General features: G+C 43.9%; 1 protein-coding gene across 1 annotated transcript in view; it reads left to right on the forward strand.

Moving 5' to 3' along the window:
- LOC147031312 (unconventional myosin-XV-like) overlaps positions 1-14,699 on the forward strand; it is a 443,397-nt gene that overhangs the window by 398,524 nt on the left and 30,174 nt on the right. Inside the window, exons 47-48 of the mRNA XM_085861560.1 lie at positions 5,286-5,419; positions 6,493-6,626. Coding sequence (XP_085717686.1) covers positions 5,286-5,419; positions 6,493-6,626 — 268 coding nt within the window. The remainder of the gene's footprint in view (positions 1-5,285; positions 5,420-6,492; positions 6,627-14,699) is intronic.

The raw sequence follows: 14,699 nt of genomic DNA on the forward strand, positions 1-14,699 counted from the left end.
AAGGTTTTTTACTTGCCACCTGTCCAGAGGCCAGCTTTGTGCAGGGAACGGTATATTGTTCATTGATGAACACACGGCTGAGGTGAAAGAATCGATTCCCTCCATTGGAACCGAGAATTGAACCCTAAATTCTACAGAGCTGATTACCCCCCGTAACAGTTCCATATCTGTGGAGACGATTCCTATTAAGCCTGATCTCACTTCGTCCATTGAGAATCCCTTCATTGGTTCAGCTATATCAAAAGCTTATCTTGTCATTCTTTACAAAACAGACAAAGACAAGTGCATTTCTCTACACCTAGTTTGTTCATGTTGTGAAGAAAATGAGCAGACAAGTACTCACAAACTGTGTGCGTGTGAGTCAGACTTCTCCTTCTGGGATTCGACAGACACCATTCGGCTCTTATATCTGTTTTGAGTATTGTGAAATTCCAAAATAATCATATTTCTTAACAGCAAAGATATTGTGGCATATTTATGAACAGCAAATAAATAAATAAAAAAGTCGGAAGCGATCAAGGAGTGATCCTCTGTTGCCTTGTACACCGACCGGGTAAACCAGGTTCAATTTATTTTGTCTAATTGAAAAAAAAATACGATTTTCCCGGAGGTTTGGATTAATTTGAAGCAACGTTTACTTCTTTGGCATGTTTTATATCGTATAAATCATGCCACTGATTTTATTTACTCGTGAACATAAATTTTACATGTAAATTCTTTCTCTTTATTCACTCTGCCAGCAAAGATTTCTGGAGGTAATGTTTTTTTTTTACTCCTGGTTTGTTTGTGTACAGGACATCTCAAAAAGTTATAGACGGATTTCAAACGAAACTAGCTGAGCAAGTTGGGTGTGTGACAAGGAACGACTTGATTACATTTTGATGAAGAATTGGAATCGATTCCTTTCAGAATCAAGAAAGCAATCCAGAATCGGAATTGATTCTCAAATTTTAAGAATCGCCAAAGTCTAATGAACACTGACCCAAATCTCAGACATCGAGCCTTGCACTGAAGTTATGATCTTCCAAAGTCATTGTTGGATTTACATTGACATCCTGAACCAGTTTCCTGCTTGCCTGGCTGCTGAGATTGGATGTGCGACCTGATCTGGGTGGAGTCTGGATGATATGATACATCTTCCATTTCTTAATGATGGATTTCATCGTTCTCAAAGGGATAATGAATGACTTCAAAATCTTCTTATAACCCTCTCCTGAACGGTGCTTCTCCACCACTTTAAGTTGAAAAGTTTAGCGACCACGGTCCGCTAAGGGACCCGTGACCTTTCAGACTTATCCGAGAGTCACGACCTAAATTCCGGGGTGTTCGGTGGATACGACCCTACTGCTCCTCCTGGTGGTTGTTTATCGCCGCCGAACCCCGGCCCACAACAATATCGTTGTGCCACCTCCCCTCAGAAATGCTGATACCTGTGGACCAAACTCGCAATTAACTCCCGATCTAACATGCATGCTCATCGGCCGCAAGCCGATGTTCGCTCCGTGATCCTTCTCGGGTGTGTATGTGTGTGCATGTTTGTGTTAGTTATAGCCACTGCTGCCGCTTGGTGGCTTATTGTATGAGCCCGACAAATATTTCATCCTCCCATCTCATGGAGCCACGTCTGTTCATTTTTTTTTTTTTTAATCATTCGTTATCCTCTCATCCACAAATATTTCTCGTATTTGCTATATTTCAGTGAGTTCGATTTTCATCTAGGAACAGAACAATTATGGTTAACCATTTTGAAATTGCCACTCATTCGTCTCCATGCTTCAATTTGTGTTTAAAAGAAGATTTGAATCGCAGATCTCGCACTAACAATGGCACATTAAAATTACCCAGCAAGAAGAACTGAGTCGGTGAAAATGCACGCACACACGTACACACGTACACACACACACACACACACACACACACACACACACACACACACACACACACACACACACACACACACACACACACACACACACACACACACACACACACACACACAGCCTCATTTAGCATTCAAGTGTCATTTTTAAAAGGCACGTATTGACAGTCTGCAGCCTTATTCCATCCACCGATTTGAAGAAGTTACGAAGTTGGTCAATCGTTTGAAGTGTAAACGAATGATTTCCTGTCCCACAAACATAATAAATACGTGTGTATGTATGAAGAGACGTGTGTACATGGAGATCATGTGTGATTAATCCTCCAGTTTACTTCTGCAATCAACCTCTGTTAAAAGTGCACCCCACTATTTGAGTCTCCTTGGACAAACAACCTACTCTGACCTTACTCGGAGTGAGAAGCCTTGGCTGTTCCTTCATGGGCTGATGCAAGCTTAAGCTAACCATCAGTCACGATGAGCTACTACCGTGTGTACAAAACCTTAATCTCTAGTGCCGTGGAGTATGGATGTCCTCTGTGGGGTGGTGCTGCCATATGTCACCTTGCACACCTGCAATTAGTGTAACTCAACAGGAAGCTGAAGTGCAAGACCTACTCCTTTCACACTACAGACAGGTTGGTGGCCCAGCATTTTCTATCACTTCATTTTTCATCTTCTCCCACCTGCCTTCACAACTACAGGGTGTACATAAAGTCGTTGTGCAACTTTGACCTTTTATTACTTTTGATGTACACATGATAGAAATAAACTAGAAATGTTGCGTGAGAGAATCATTCATGACGTTTTTACTCAATACAGTTTAAATTTTAACGTTTCAACATAACCAACATCTTTCATAACACATCGTTCAATCCAATTTTACAACTTTTTGAAAACATTCTCCAGTTGCTGCTGAATAATTTCATGAATTGCATTTGTGATCATAGCCTGTAGCTCATCCAAAGAATGTGGTTTTGATAGGTAAACAACACTTTTGCATTGCCCCATAGAATGGAGTCCAATGGGGACAGGTCAGGCAAACATGGTGGACAAGAAATTGGTCCATGTCTACTGATCCGCTCATGTGGGAAGACATCATCCAAGAACTGTCACACATTCAAAGCATAGTGACACAGAGCTTCGTCTTGCTGGTGCATTTCGATTTGTGAAAGATTTCATTGTTGTCGTTTGGGAAAAAATAAGTTATACAACATTGCAAAGTAAACATTCATCATTGACTGTAGCCTGGTGTTGGTTTTGTGGTTAGCGTGGTTGACTTGGGATCCTAGGGTCCTGAGTTCGAGCTCCGTTGGCCACTGAATTAACACCAGGGGGTTGACTTATCCTGTCATCCTTGCGAGGTCGGCGAAATGAGCACCAGTATACTGGTAATAGGGGCACTGCATCAGCGGCATAGCCGCGGCCCTAACCAATGATGCAACCAGCAGCCAAAAAGCCAGCACACGATGGGAACCATTGGCTGTAGCTTATTCCAAAAAAAAGAAAAGACCGATGATGCACGACTCCATGAGACAACACCAGACGCTGATTTTTTTTTTCGTGAGTCTCTTCAATGTTGCCAGACTTCCTCAGTGTTTTCTGTCCCCCAAAGGTGGTAATTGTGGTGGTTAACTTTACTACTGATGTTGAAGTTTCCTCATCAAAAAATGTCAACTCAAGAAAGCAAGAATTGTGGATTTAACAACATTAACCATAACGGTACTCGGTGGAGTGCATACCTCACCAGGTTGACCAGTTTATGTTTTGTATCCCATGGATAAGGCCGGATCTGCATCAGGACCTTAACCAAAATCTAATTGGCTTGTTCTTGTCACCTCCCCAACTCATCCACCTAGTTTTGTCATAATCCGTCCACAACTCTGATAGATATATATATATATATATATATATATATATATATATATATATGTATATGTATATGTATATGTATATGTATATGTATATATATATATATATGTATATGTATATATATATATATATATATATATATATATATATATATATATATATATATATATATATATATATATATATATATATATATATATATATATATATATATATATACATATATATCAGTTTAGCCCGATCTCTTAATAGTGAAGAATCACTTTTAAAATATCAAAATATTCGAGTATCCAGATCCGGATCTAGAGCTTTCCCAAAATCGAATCAATTCTTCCTCATCACACACCCAACCTGTCCACCAAATTTGATCCGAATCCGACCACAACGTTTTTAGATATCCTGCTATACATCGTTTTTGGCTCGAGGAGTGAAAACCCAGTAGAGATAGAGCTGCGACGTGGCACGTGGTCCGAAGCTGCTGGTGCAGAGAGCAAAGTGCTGCTGGATATGGATCTGCAAACATGGTTTAACTGCGGTGAAACTCAAATCCATGAATCATTTCCACGATGGTGTAAATATCGAGTTACCAGGCAGGGAAGCATCGTCACCCTTTGTTAAAAGCCTTCCTCTCCACTGGTCCCTCGAGGGGGAGGTACTGGAGCCGGTAGTAGTGTCGAGCAAAATGATTGGCTCAAAACAAGATAAAAACCACGCCGATTACATGACTGCCATTGTTGGCCGAGTAAATGTAACAAAGATCATGATGGAAAAGTATTAACAAGTTGGCAATGATGAAAAATACACAACACTCACCAATGGTGAAGAATCACTTTAAAAATTATAGTATCCAGATCTTCACCAAAATATAATCAATTCATCCTTGTCACACACACACCAAGCCTGTCCACCAAATTTCTTCCGAATCCGTGCACAATTTTTTGAGTTATCCTGCTCACAGACAGACAGACAGACAGACAGACAGACAGCCAAAGGGGGTTGAAAGCATAACCCCTGTCCACGTTCGGTGGTCGAGGATAAATTGGAGAATTTTCTCCAAATTGGAGATCACCTTGGAGAAATTTCTCAACGAATAAATGTATATGACTCTGCACTGTCATCTTTGGGACCCTTGCAAATGTGATTTCCCCCCCCCCCCCCACCCAACTATAAGTTGAAGTTTGATATCCAAAATGAATCCATCTTACCCTTTCAAAATTCTCTTTTCATGTCATGAATTGTTGAATAACTAGATTACAGTTTAATATCCTGTTTTCGTTTTGAAACTATAACATTGGTTTATTCTGCTTTGTGTTCCTGCGTTGGTATTTTAGAATATTGGAAGATAAATAATTGTATTTCACAATGTTACAAGATCATGTAGTTATCTCAATATTGATTTGTTTCACTCTGATTTTTGAAACGCACACATATGGATGTCGATGTACAGCAGGAGGATGCTGCAACCAGCAGTTCTGTGCGCCTCGATATTGTACAAAAAAAACTAAACCCATCATTTGATGTTTTTTTTCCACTGCAGTGAGGACTTGGAAGAGATGCTGCCAGAGCGAGTACTGGCCCTGCAGACTCGGCCAGTCTGGCTTACAGCCGTAGAGGCCCAGTGGAAGGCACTGTGTGATGATGAACCAAGCAATGCCCAGGAAAAGTTCATTGGTGAGTTTTTTGCACCAAACATTCGAGCATCAACAACAACAACAAACAAACAACAACACTGCTTTAAATTGTCTGTCTATCACACTTTAATTTTAGTTGAAGAAATGTTAAAGATTCTGATACTTGTATGCAGAACGTATTGTAATTCCCAGACCCTTCTGGAGGGCATCAGCACAGCTACACCTGATTGTTAACATTTTCATAGCTGAGAGTTTACTTGGACAGGTTGCTACCTTCTCACAGGGTGCTGGCACACACAAACATCTTCCCAACAATTCTATCTCACACACACACACACACACACACACACACACACACACACACACACACACACACACACACACACACACACACACACACACACACACACACACACACCTTCCCAACCACATGGATCATCAGCTGGGCACTGTTCTTCCTCGAGGTTTCGATCCTCTCAACCCAGAACCTCACCAAATGGCGGATCCACAACCTTGGTCAGGGATCCACATCAGTAGATCCACAACCTCAGTCGCATCCAGGCAGTCAACCCATAGTTTTCACAAATACACAAGAATGACGTTTGAAAAAAATGACACACACACACACACTTTATTTTTTGATAAAATGTCGAGGCTTGTAGAGGAGCTAGAACACAGAACAGATCAGGACAGAACAAAAGGAACACTAAAACGAGAGAGGGAGAAACATAACAGGATTGAGGGACACAATAGAGGGAGACTTGGAGAAATAAGGGACGTGCAGAGGAATGAGGGGTTGGGGGGTACACAGGCGGTAGCCATGATGGATATCGCCACAAACTCTAAGGAAGGAAAAACTGGAAACTTGGAAAGAGATAAGCTTGGAGAGAGTTAATGGAGGTAGAAAGGATCATGGTTGTGGGTGGGGGATGATCTGAGATGGTGGTAAACAGCTGTCTTGAAGACCAGGAGGGAAGAGTGTGATTGAAGAGTTTGAGGAATTTGGTTCCATAGGTGGGAAAAAGAGGAACGAATGAGTGGAGGCGAGTTGATAAAATATTAACCTCAAATTAGGTTTGTGAAGCTTGTTTACCCCAACCCATGTATCCACAGATCTGCTGAGCCAAATGCCCAACTTTGGCTGCACATTTTGCGAAGTCCAGGCTGTACACCCGCCAAGTGTAATTACACCCTGCATTGTTGCTGTTGGACTAAATGGTCTGCATTTTCTCAACAACGAGACAAGGGTAATGCTTCTTCCAACCTACACTCACAAGAGCTCCATTTACAAAGATGTGCACAGTAAATAAGACAGATAAATGTTGGAAAATTTAGAGTTAAATTAATTTGATCACAGAATAAGATGCTTGCATGCTTTCCTTCATGTTAATGTGGTTGGAAGAAAGGGGGGAGGGGGAGGGTGTCGACCAAATAAATTGGGAAAACAAATTTGAATAAAGGAACTAAAAGAAAAGATATGGGAGATAGGTTTACAGAAGTCAACACTTAATCCCCCCCACTTTCTTGTGGACCAATCCAGGGTCATGGAAGAGTAGAGTGATAGAGGACAAAAAGGCAAATGGGGTAACAGGCATATGCAAAAGCAAGGGAAAGAACAAAAGAGAAAGGGAGGAAACATAAACCTGCAAGAAGAGGGCTGTGTTGGGGTGTTAATGGGGGGTAGAAAATTTTTTAAAAACCATGAAAGGACAAATGAGTATTTGAGATGGTGGCAAAGTTGGTGGTGTAATGCCAACTTGAAGTCTGAAAGGAATGATGGAGATGGAACAGCCTCAGGAGGGTGGTAACTTAAACAAGACTGGACCCAAGGCACTACCTTTTAGTTAATCAAGCCTCCAAGTCAAGGAGAAGAGCACTAATTCCATTGATAACAAGGAGAAAAAGACATATAATGTCATAGCCCCTGTGGTTTTAGTAATATTGCTGTAAAGAGTTAAAGGGCTAGCCCATATTTACAAGATTTATGTGTATGTGCAACTCACTTGAATGGTCATGTGACATACAAGAACATTTGTGGCATGTGACATTTACCAAGTTTGAACAAAATCGGACCATGCATGTCTGAGAAATGTTTGAGGACACATTTAAGTAACAAAATGGCCACCACTCAGCCATCTTGGATCTTATCTCGAAGAACAATGATGCGCATATATAAACCATCATTCATTATCTGTGTGCCAAGTTTCAACAAGATCCGTAAATGTGTCTGAGAAATGCTGATTGAGGGGTCGGAGCCACTGGCATTACAGGGTTCCTGGGTCAAAACTAAGATCCAGGCTTTCAATGACATCTTGGATGCTGCTATCCTGTCTGTACCTGTTTGTGGTGAGGATGTTGTGGTCATGGAGAGATTCACTTACCTTGGCAGAGATATTCATGTTTCTGCTGGCTGTGAGTCAGAGGTCAACAGACGTCTGTGTCGGGCCTGGGGAGTCATGGATTCACTGGATCATGGGGTGTGACGCTGCCGGTACCTGTGCAGGACGACGAAAGTTTGAGTCTTCAGGCCCTTGGTGCTTCCAGCCTTGCTCTACGGATGTGAGACTTGGACTTTGACCATGGATCTGAGACGGAGACTTAATTCCTTCCTTTGGTACCAGGTCTTTTTGGAGAATCCTTGGCTATTGCTGGTCGGACTTTGTGTCCAACGAGCAGTTGCTGAGAGAGACTCAAATGAGATTTGTTACTTGCGTAGTCCGTGAGCGTTCGCTGTGGCTGTATGGACATTTGGCTCGTTTTCCTGACGCTGGTCCTGCTCACCAGATTCTCTCAGAGAGGAAGCCTCGTGAGTGGAGGAGGCCAACGGGCCGACCACATGCCTCGTGGTTTCAGCAGGTTGATCAGCATCTCAAGGAGATGGGGATGGGCCAGGCATCTGCCTGGGGGATGGCCAGACGGAGGCCAATACAGTACTGGCGGAAAGTGGACGCAGTGACGTGCTCCCATACTTGACCTGACCTGAGAAATATTTGAGGACCTGTTCAACACCAGTTGTTTTTTTTGTTTTTTTACAACTAAAATGGCCACCAGTCAGCCATCTTTTAACAGATTGCAAAATAAAGCGAGGAGCATGTGTGTGCCATCATGTATTGTACTTTTGCCAAGTTCAAGCAAAATTGGACCTTTCACGTCTGAGAAATGATGGGGGACATTTAAGTAACAAAATGGCCACCAGTCACCCATATTGGATCTGATGCCGAAAATTAATTATGTGCTTTTGTAAGCCATCATTCATTATCTGTGTGCCAAGTTTAAACAAGATCGTTAAATACATGTCCGAGAAATGGTTGAGGACGTGTTCAACATTGGGTTTTTTACAACTAAAATGGCTGCCAGTCGGCCATCTTTGATTGCATCATCAAACAAAATGGTGTGTATTATGTATACCCTCATGTGTTGTCTTAATGCTAAGTACGAATAAAATTGGTCCATTCATGTCCGAGATACGGTTGCGGACGCATGCATGGACATGAAAATCGAGACCAAATCCAAAAATATGCCCCCGCTTAGGACGTAGTCCAACGGGGGCTAATAATTTGCTGAGTGCATGAGTGGAGGAATTGAGAAATCCAGGTATGAAAGTAGCTTTGTTTGTTGCAAGCACTGAGCTCGACTTGTGAAGCCGGATGCCAGACTTTGGTGAATGTTCAAGATATTTCAAGGGAGATGGTTTTGACCTCTTCTTTGAGATTTAGGGCCTCTCACTGTTGGTGGGAGAGAAGCAGCAACAAGTCCAAAGCTGAGTTACCAAACTGATGGTCAATGATCAGGTGTTTTGAAAAAAGGAAAGACGATGTTGGGACTGAAGATGGATTATATTTTGCTTATCATTGGTCATAAGCTTACTGGTGTGGGCCTGATAATTATTGATGTTTTTGCGAATTGGAATGATTCTTGAGAATTGGAGTGATTTTAGCCGTCTTCCAGGCAGATTGGCAGGCAGCCAAAGGAGGACAGAATGAATAGAACAGACAGAGGAAAAGCAAGAGTCACAGAGTAAGATTTGATAACACAGGCTTCCGGTTCCGGTTTTGGAGCGCCGAGAGGTATCCTTCGGGGCTCCCTGCTGACGTTCTCAAAGTTAAGTTTCCGGTTGTTATTTGTCCCGTTTTAACTGTTTAATTTTCTCACCTACATGTTACTGTGTGTTCCTCGTTCGGTTTTGTTTCAAAAATCGTGCTATTTTGTGAGTATTTTTGTCGACGTTCTTACCTGGTGTTTGAGGCCTAGGCCTAGGCTTGAGGCCTACCGGTTCCACTCGGTGTTCGATCGTTTTTTTTGTTTTGTTTGTTTTTTCTCCCCATTACCTTCAATTTCTATCCTCCCCATTACCTTCAATTTCATCCTCCCCACTTTCCAAACATCCCCCATTCTCCCAACTAATCTCTTTCTTATCTCAAAAAAATAAATAAATAAATAATTAAAAAAATATATATATATATACACCCAACAACAACAACAACACGCTCATCTTCTCCCGATTCTGCTTCTTCTTCTTCCTCTTAACTTCCTCCTCGTCTTATTCCTCGATTTTTTTGATACACTTCCATGATCTAATCTGTTGAACTCTCTCATACATTAATTTAACAACAAAAACGATCTTATAATGCTTCATCTTCCTCTCTCACACATGTGGTACTCTTTACTGTTTCACAATGCACTACTCTTCTGCTATTTTAACAGACTGCTCTCATTTCGAGCTCTCCTTCATTCCTTGCCTAAAAAATCCAACTATTACAGCGCTTCTTCTCTCCATGCTCTGAATTCGCCTTCATTGCATCCATCAAGAATTGTGTTAAATCGCATCTCTGACCTAAAACTTTTAAAAACCACAGTTTGCCATGGATGCTCACTTTCCATCAACCATTCTTTTTTTCCAACTTCAGTGCCAACTCACCCCCCTCACCCCTCACTCTCACTCTCAAAGCAACCATCCCACTCTTCTCCCTCCAAGCCTCCCTCTCACCTCTCTCAAAAATTCCCCCCTCACCTTTCTCCCACCTTTCATCCCCCTCACTCTTCCTTCTCAAAGTTGCCCCCCCCTCTCATCCACCAACCTGCCTCCCTCCACTGCCCTCTCACCTCCATCTCTTCACTCCACCTCCTCAAATCCTCAACTGCCTTCTTCCTTGTCTCTTGTCCCCCCTCTCCCCCAGCACCACAGAGCCTTTTCTCCTCCTCATTCGGCCCCTCCCCTCACTGTTCTGCAATACCCAACACTCTTTCAGCAACCCTCCTTACCTGCCCCCCTCGTCCCTTGTCCTACCCTCCCCCTCCCCCTCCACCTCCTGCACCCAAAGCCTCCTCCCCTTCCTCTTCATTAAAAGTGTGGACCTCAAATATCCAGGGCCTTCGCTCAAACCTTTCAGATCTTTCCCTTCAGGATGCCACTGACAAATCAGACATTATCTGCCTAACACACTTTCCTCTCCCAAGACGTGTCTGACTCCCAAGTATCTCTCCCTGGTTACTCCCTCTTACGGTATGACAGACCTGAGCCTCGTCCTGGTGGAGGTGTTACTCTCTTCATCAAAGACTCTATTCCTCACTCTCCATGCACTGCTCTCACTCCCCCACACCCCCAGGAATACCTCTGGCTTCGGCTTCCCCTCCACTCCCACCTCATGTTTATATGTGTACTGTACCGTCCACCGAATAGTGATGACTCCATCTACACCTCACTATCCGAAAACATGGACCATCTTCTATCTTCTCATCCAAACTCTCTCTCTTCCTCTTATGTGGCGACTTCAATTGTCATCATGCCAGTTGGCTAGGTGTGGGTACCTCTCTCACCTGCCATGGCACCTCAGCAAAAGCTTTCTGCGACTCATTGGGACTGACTCAATCGGTCAACTTCCCGATCCGGATCTCAACCAATGGTACTCCATCTCTTCTGGTTCTGATTTTGACAAATTTCCCTGACAATATCTGCTGCTCTTCCTTCGCTTCAATTGGTTCTTCTGACCACGTCCTTGTTAAAGTGGACATCTCTCTGGCTGTTATCAGAGAACCACCTCACCGCCGTCGAGTCTGGCATTTCACTCAAGCCGACTGGCAGGGTCTCCGAGCAGCCATCAAACTTACAGACTGGTCTCCTATCACTACTTTCTCAAACATCAACTCATCCTGGGAATTCTTTCAAAGAAACTTGCTCTCCCTCATGCACAGATTTATCCCCTCTCATGTTCAGTTGTCTTACCCTTCCTCCCGCCCTTGGTTTACTGAAGCTTGTGGCGAGGCAGTTGTCCTGAAACAACTTGCCTTTGCCTCATGGAAAGCAAACCCGACTGAGGGCAATCTCAGTTCTTTCCACAAAGCTCGGAACAAGTGTGTATCTACCCTCAGGAGAGCCAGAAAACAACATCTTTCTCATCTCAAGTCTGAACTCTCAAACCTCTCTCCCTCCTCAAAATCCTGGTGGCGTTTAATCAAATCTGTTTCTGGTGTATGTTCCCCCTCCATCCCCTCCCTTACCTCAAATGGCCGCACTGCTGATTCCACATGTGATAAAGCTGAATGTCTAAACTCAGTGTTTGCAGCTAAATCTTGTGTCCTAAACCCATCACTATCTCTACCCACTTTACCCAGTCGCACCCAACTGTCCCTGGACTCTGTATCCTTTTCTCCTGACAAGGTGGAGAGCTTGCTTTCAAACCTCGAGTCAGATTCTGCAACCGGTTCAGATGGCATCAGCCCACGTGTCCTCAAAACCTGCTCTTCTGCTCTTGCTCACCCTCTCTCTGTTCTATTCACCCTCTCATTTGCCCAAGGTCATCTGCCATCTGCTTGGAAATCTGCTAACATCACTGCCCTGCATAAAAAAGGTGCAAAAACAGATCCCTGTAACTACAGACCAATCAGCCTTCTCCCAATCATCAGCAAGGTTATGGAATCCATCATCGCTTCAGACATGAAATCCTTCCTCTTCTCCAATGGCTTGATTTCCAATCATCAATTTGGTTTCAGACAAGGTCACTCTACCCTGGATATGCTGCTTCTGCTCTCCCATCAATGGATGGAGGTCCTCAATGCCAGACAGGAAATCCGAGCCGTATCCCTGGACATATCACGTGCTTTTGACACAGTCTGGCACCCTGCACTACTCACCAAACTCTCTTCCCATGGTATTCAAGGCCATCTCCACTCATGGCTCGCAGACTTCCTCTCCTGTCGCAGTCAACGTGTGGCCCTAAATGGAGTTCTTTCATCCCCTCTTCCTGTGCAGGCTGGAGTTCCTCAAGGTCGCGTTCTGGGCCCTGTTCTTTTTCTGGTTTTCATCAATGATCTCTCGGACTCTCTGGAAAATCCTCTATTTCTCTTTGCCGACAACTCCACTCTCTGCCGTACCATCTGTCATCCCTCAGACCGGCAAGCAGCAGCTTCTTCGCTCACTGCAGATCTGGATAAAATCACAAACTGGTCCAACACGTGGAACATGTCTTTCAATCCAGACAAATCTCACACTCTCACTATGTCTCTTCGAAAGGACCGTTTAGAAACCCCCCCCATCCACTTTCTCAACAATCCTCTGGAAGAAGTCTTTTCTTTCAAGCTTCTGGGTCTCACTATCTGCCATGACCTTTCCTGGGAAAGTCACATTTCCAACCTCGCCTCAAAAGCCAGTTGCCGACTAGGAATCCTCCGTCGTGCAAAGTCCTTCCTCGGCCCTCTTGAGCTCCTGACCACTTACAAAGCTTTTGTCCGTAGCCTGATGGAGTACTGCTCTCCCCTCTGGGCTGGTGCTCCTGCCTCCCACCTTTCTCGGCTTCACGCTGTCGAAACCAGGGCATTTAAGATCATCGGCATCTCCCGCAATGAAGCTGAGTCTTTGGGCCTCTCACTCAATCACCGCAGGTTGGTCGGTGGTCTTTCTGTCTTCTACCGACTCCTCTCCAGCCTTGCCCCCCCCTGCTCTCTCTGCGATTTGTCCCTACCACATTTCCACAGGGCGCTCAAGGTCCGCCAACAACCCCCTTCTGGTAAAACTACCAAAATCACAAATCACTGCTCATCTTCACTCTTTCATTCCTCTTTTTTCCCGCCTTTGGAATAAACTTCCTCACTCTATTCTTTCCCATTCTTCCCTCCAGGATTTCAAAACAGCTGTTCACCACCACCTCTTATCTTCCCCCATCCAAATCCTCGATCTTTTCTTCCCCTGATAATCCACCCAAGCCCACTTCCTTCAATTCCCCTGCTTTCCTTCCTGAAAGTCCCTGTAATGTCCATCTTCTCTTCGCCATGTTCCCCATCCCATCCCCATCCCTCTCCTTTCCACAGTTCACCTCATGTGTCTGTTCCCCACTGTTTTGTCCCTTCCACTCCCGCCCCTCTTGTCTCATGCCTCCTTGCTGTGAGTTGTGTGTTCGCTCTCATACGAGCCTCGACCAAGGTATACAAAAAAAAAAAAAACAGGCATTTTTGCCATCTGGTCCCATCACCAATGATGGGTTGAGGTTGGACAGAATGTCCTTTACCTTTTCAGGTATGAAAGACAGAGTCCAGTTGGCAATATATACAAGGGGGTATGACCGGAGAAAGTGAGATTAGTTGAGTACATGACATTTGGAGGCAAATCCACAGTTGAGACATTCTGCTTTGTCTCGAACAGAGCCTGTGTTGAGGCCATTTGGGGGTGAGGGAAGGGATGTAGAGGGAGCATACACCAGAGATGGACTCGGAAAGGCACCATCAGGAATTTGATGAAGGAGAATGTTTGGAACCATGAGATTGACAAGATGATTTTCTCTGACTTTCCTAAGGATGGATACACATTTATTGTGATCTTCATGGAGTGACCCAAAGTTGCTTGAACTCAGATTTGCTTTTCATGTTGAAAGCAAGTTGCTTGACTGCAACTGCCTTACCACATGATTAAATGTACAAGAGTCATGAGGATAAATAGCAAAATAGTAGATCGGATGAGGCAAATCTGTGCCTGAGATAGATTAAAATGGAAGCCCAATCCTTTGGAGAGAGGACAGATTGCAGTCCCTGCTGCCTGTTTGCCTGTGTGAACAGCCAGATTCTGTGTGGTGTTGAGGCCATTCTCGAACAATAGCCTGAGTGATGTGGGCTTTCATGTGAGCATGAGCATGGGCAGAGGAGGAACAGGATATTTTGGTTGGAAGGTTCATCATGACAAAGTTCACAAGGGATGATATACCATTACAACAGATGCGAGTTGGAAAATTTGCAGAGGATCAGACACAGGGATACAGAAAGATGGAGCAGCAATTTCATGGCTGGTTGTTGCCAGCCAACTGGTATAGTTGGAATTGATCGTCATCGTAGAT

This window comes from Eptatretus burgeri, chromosome 2 (genome assembly GCF_056783735.1).
Source record: "Eptatretus burgeri isolate ZD-2024b chromosome 2, Ebu_testis_v1, whole genome shotgun sequence".
Taxonomy (NCBI): domain Eukaryota; kingdom Metazoa; phylum Chordata; class Myxini; order Myxiniformes; family Myxinidae; genus Eptatretus; species Eptatretus burgeri.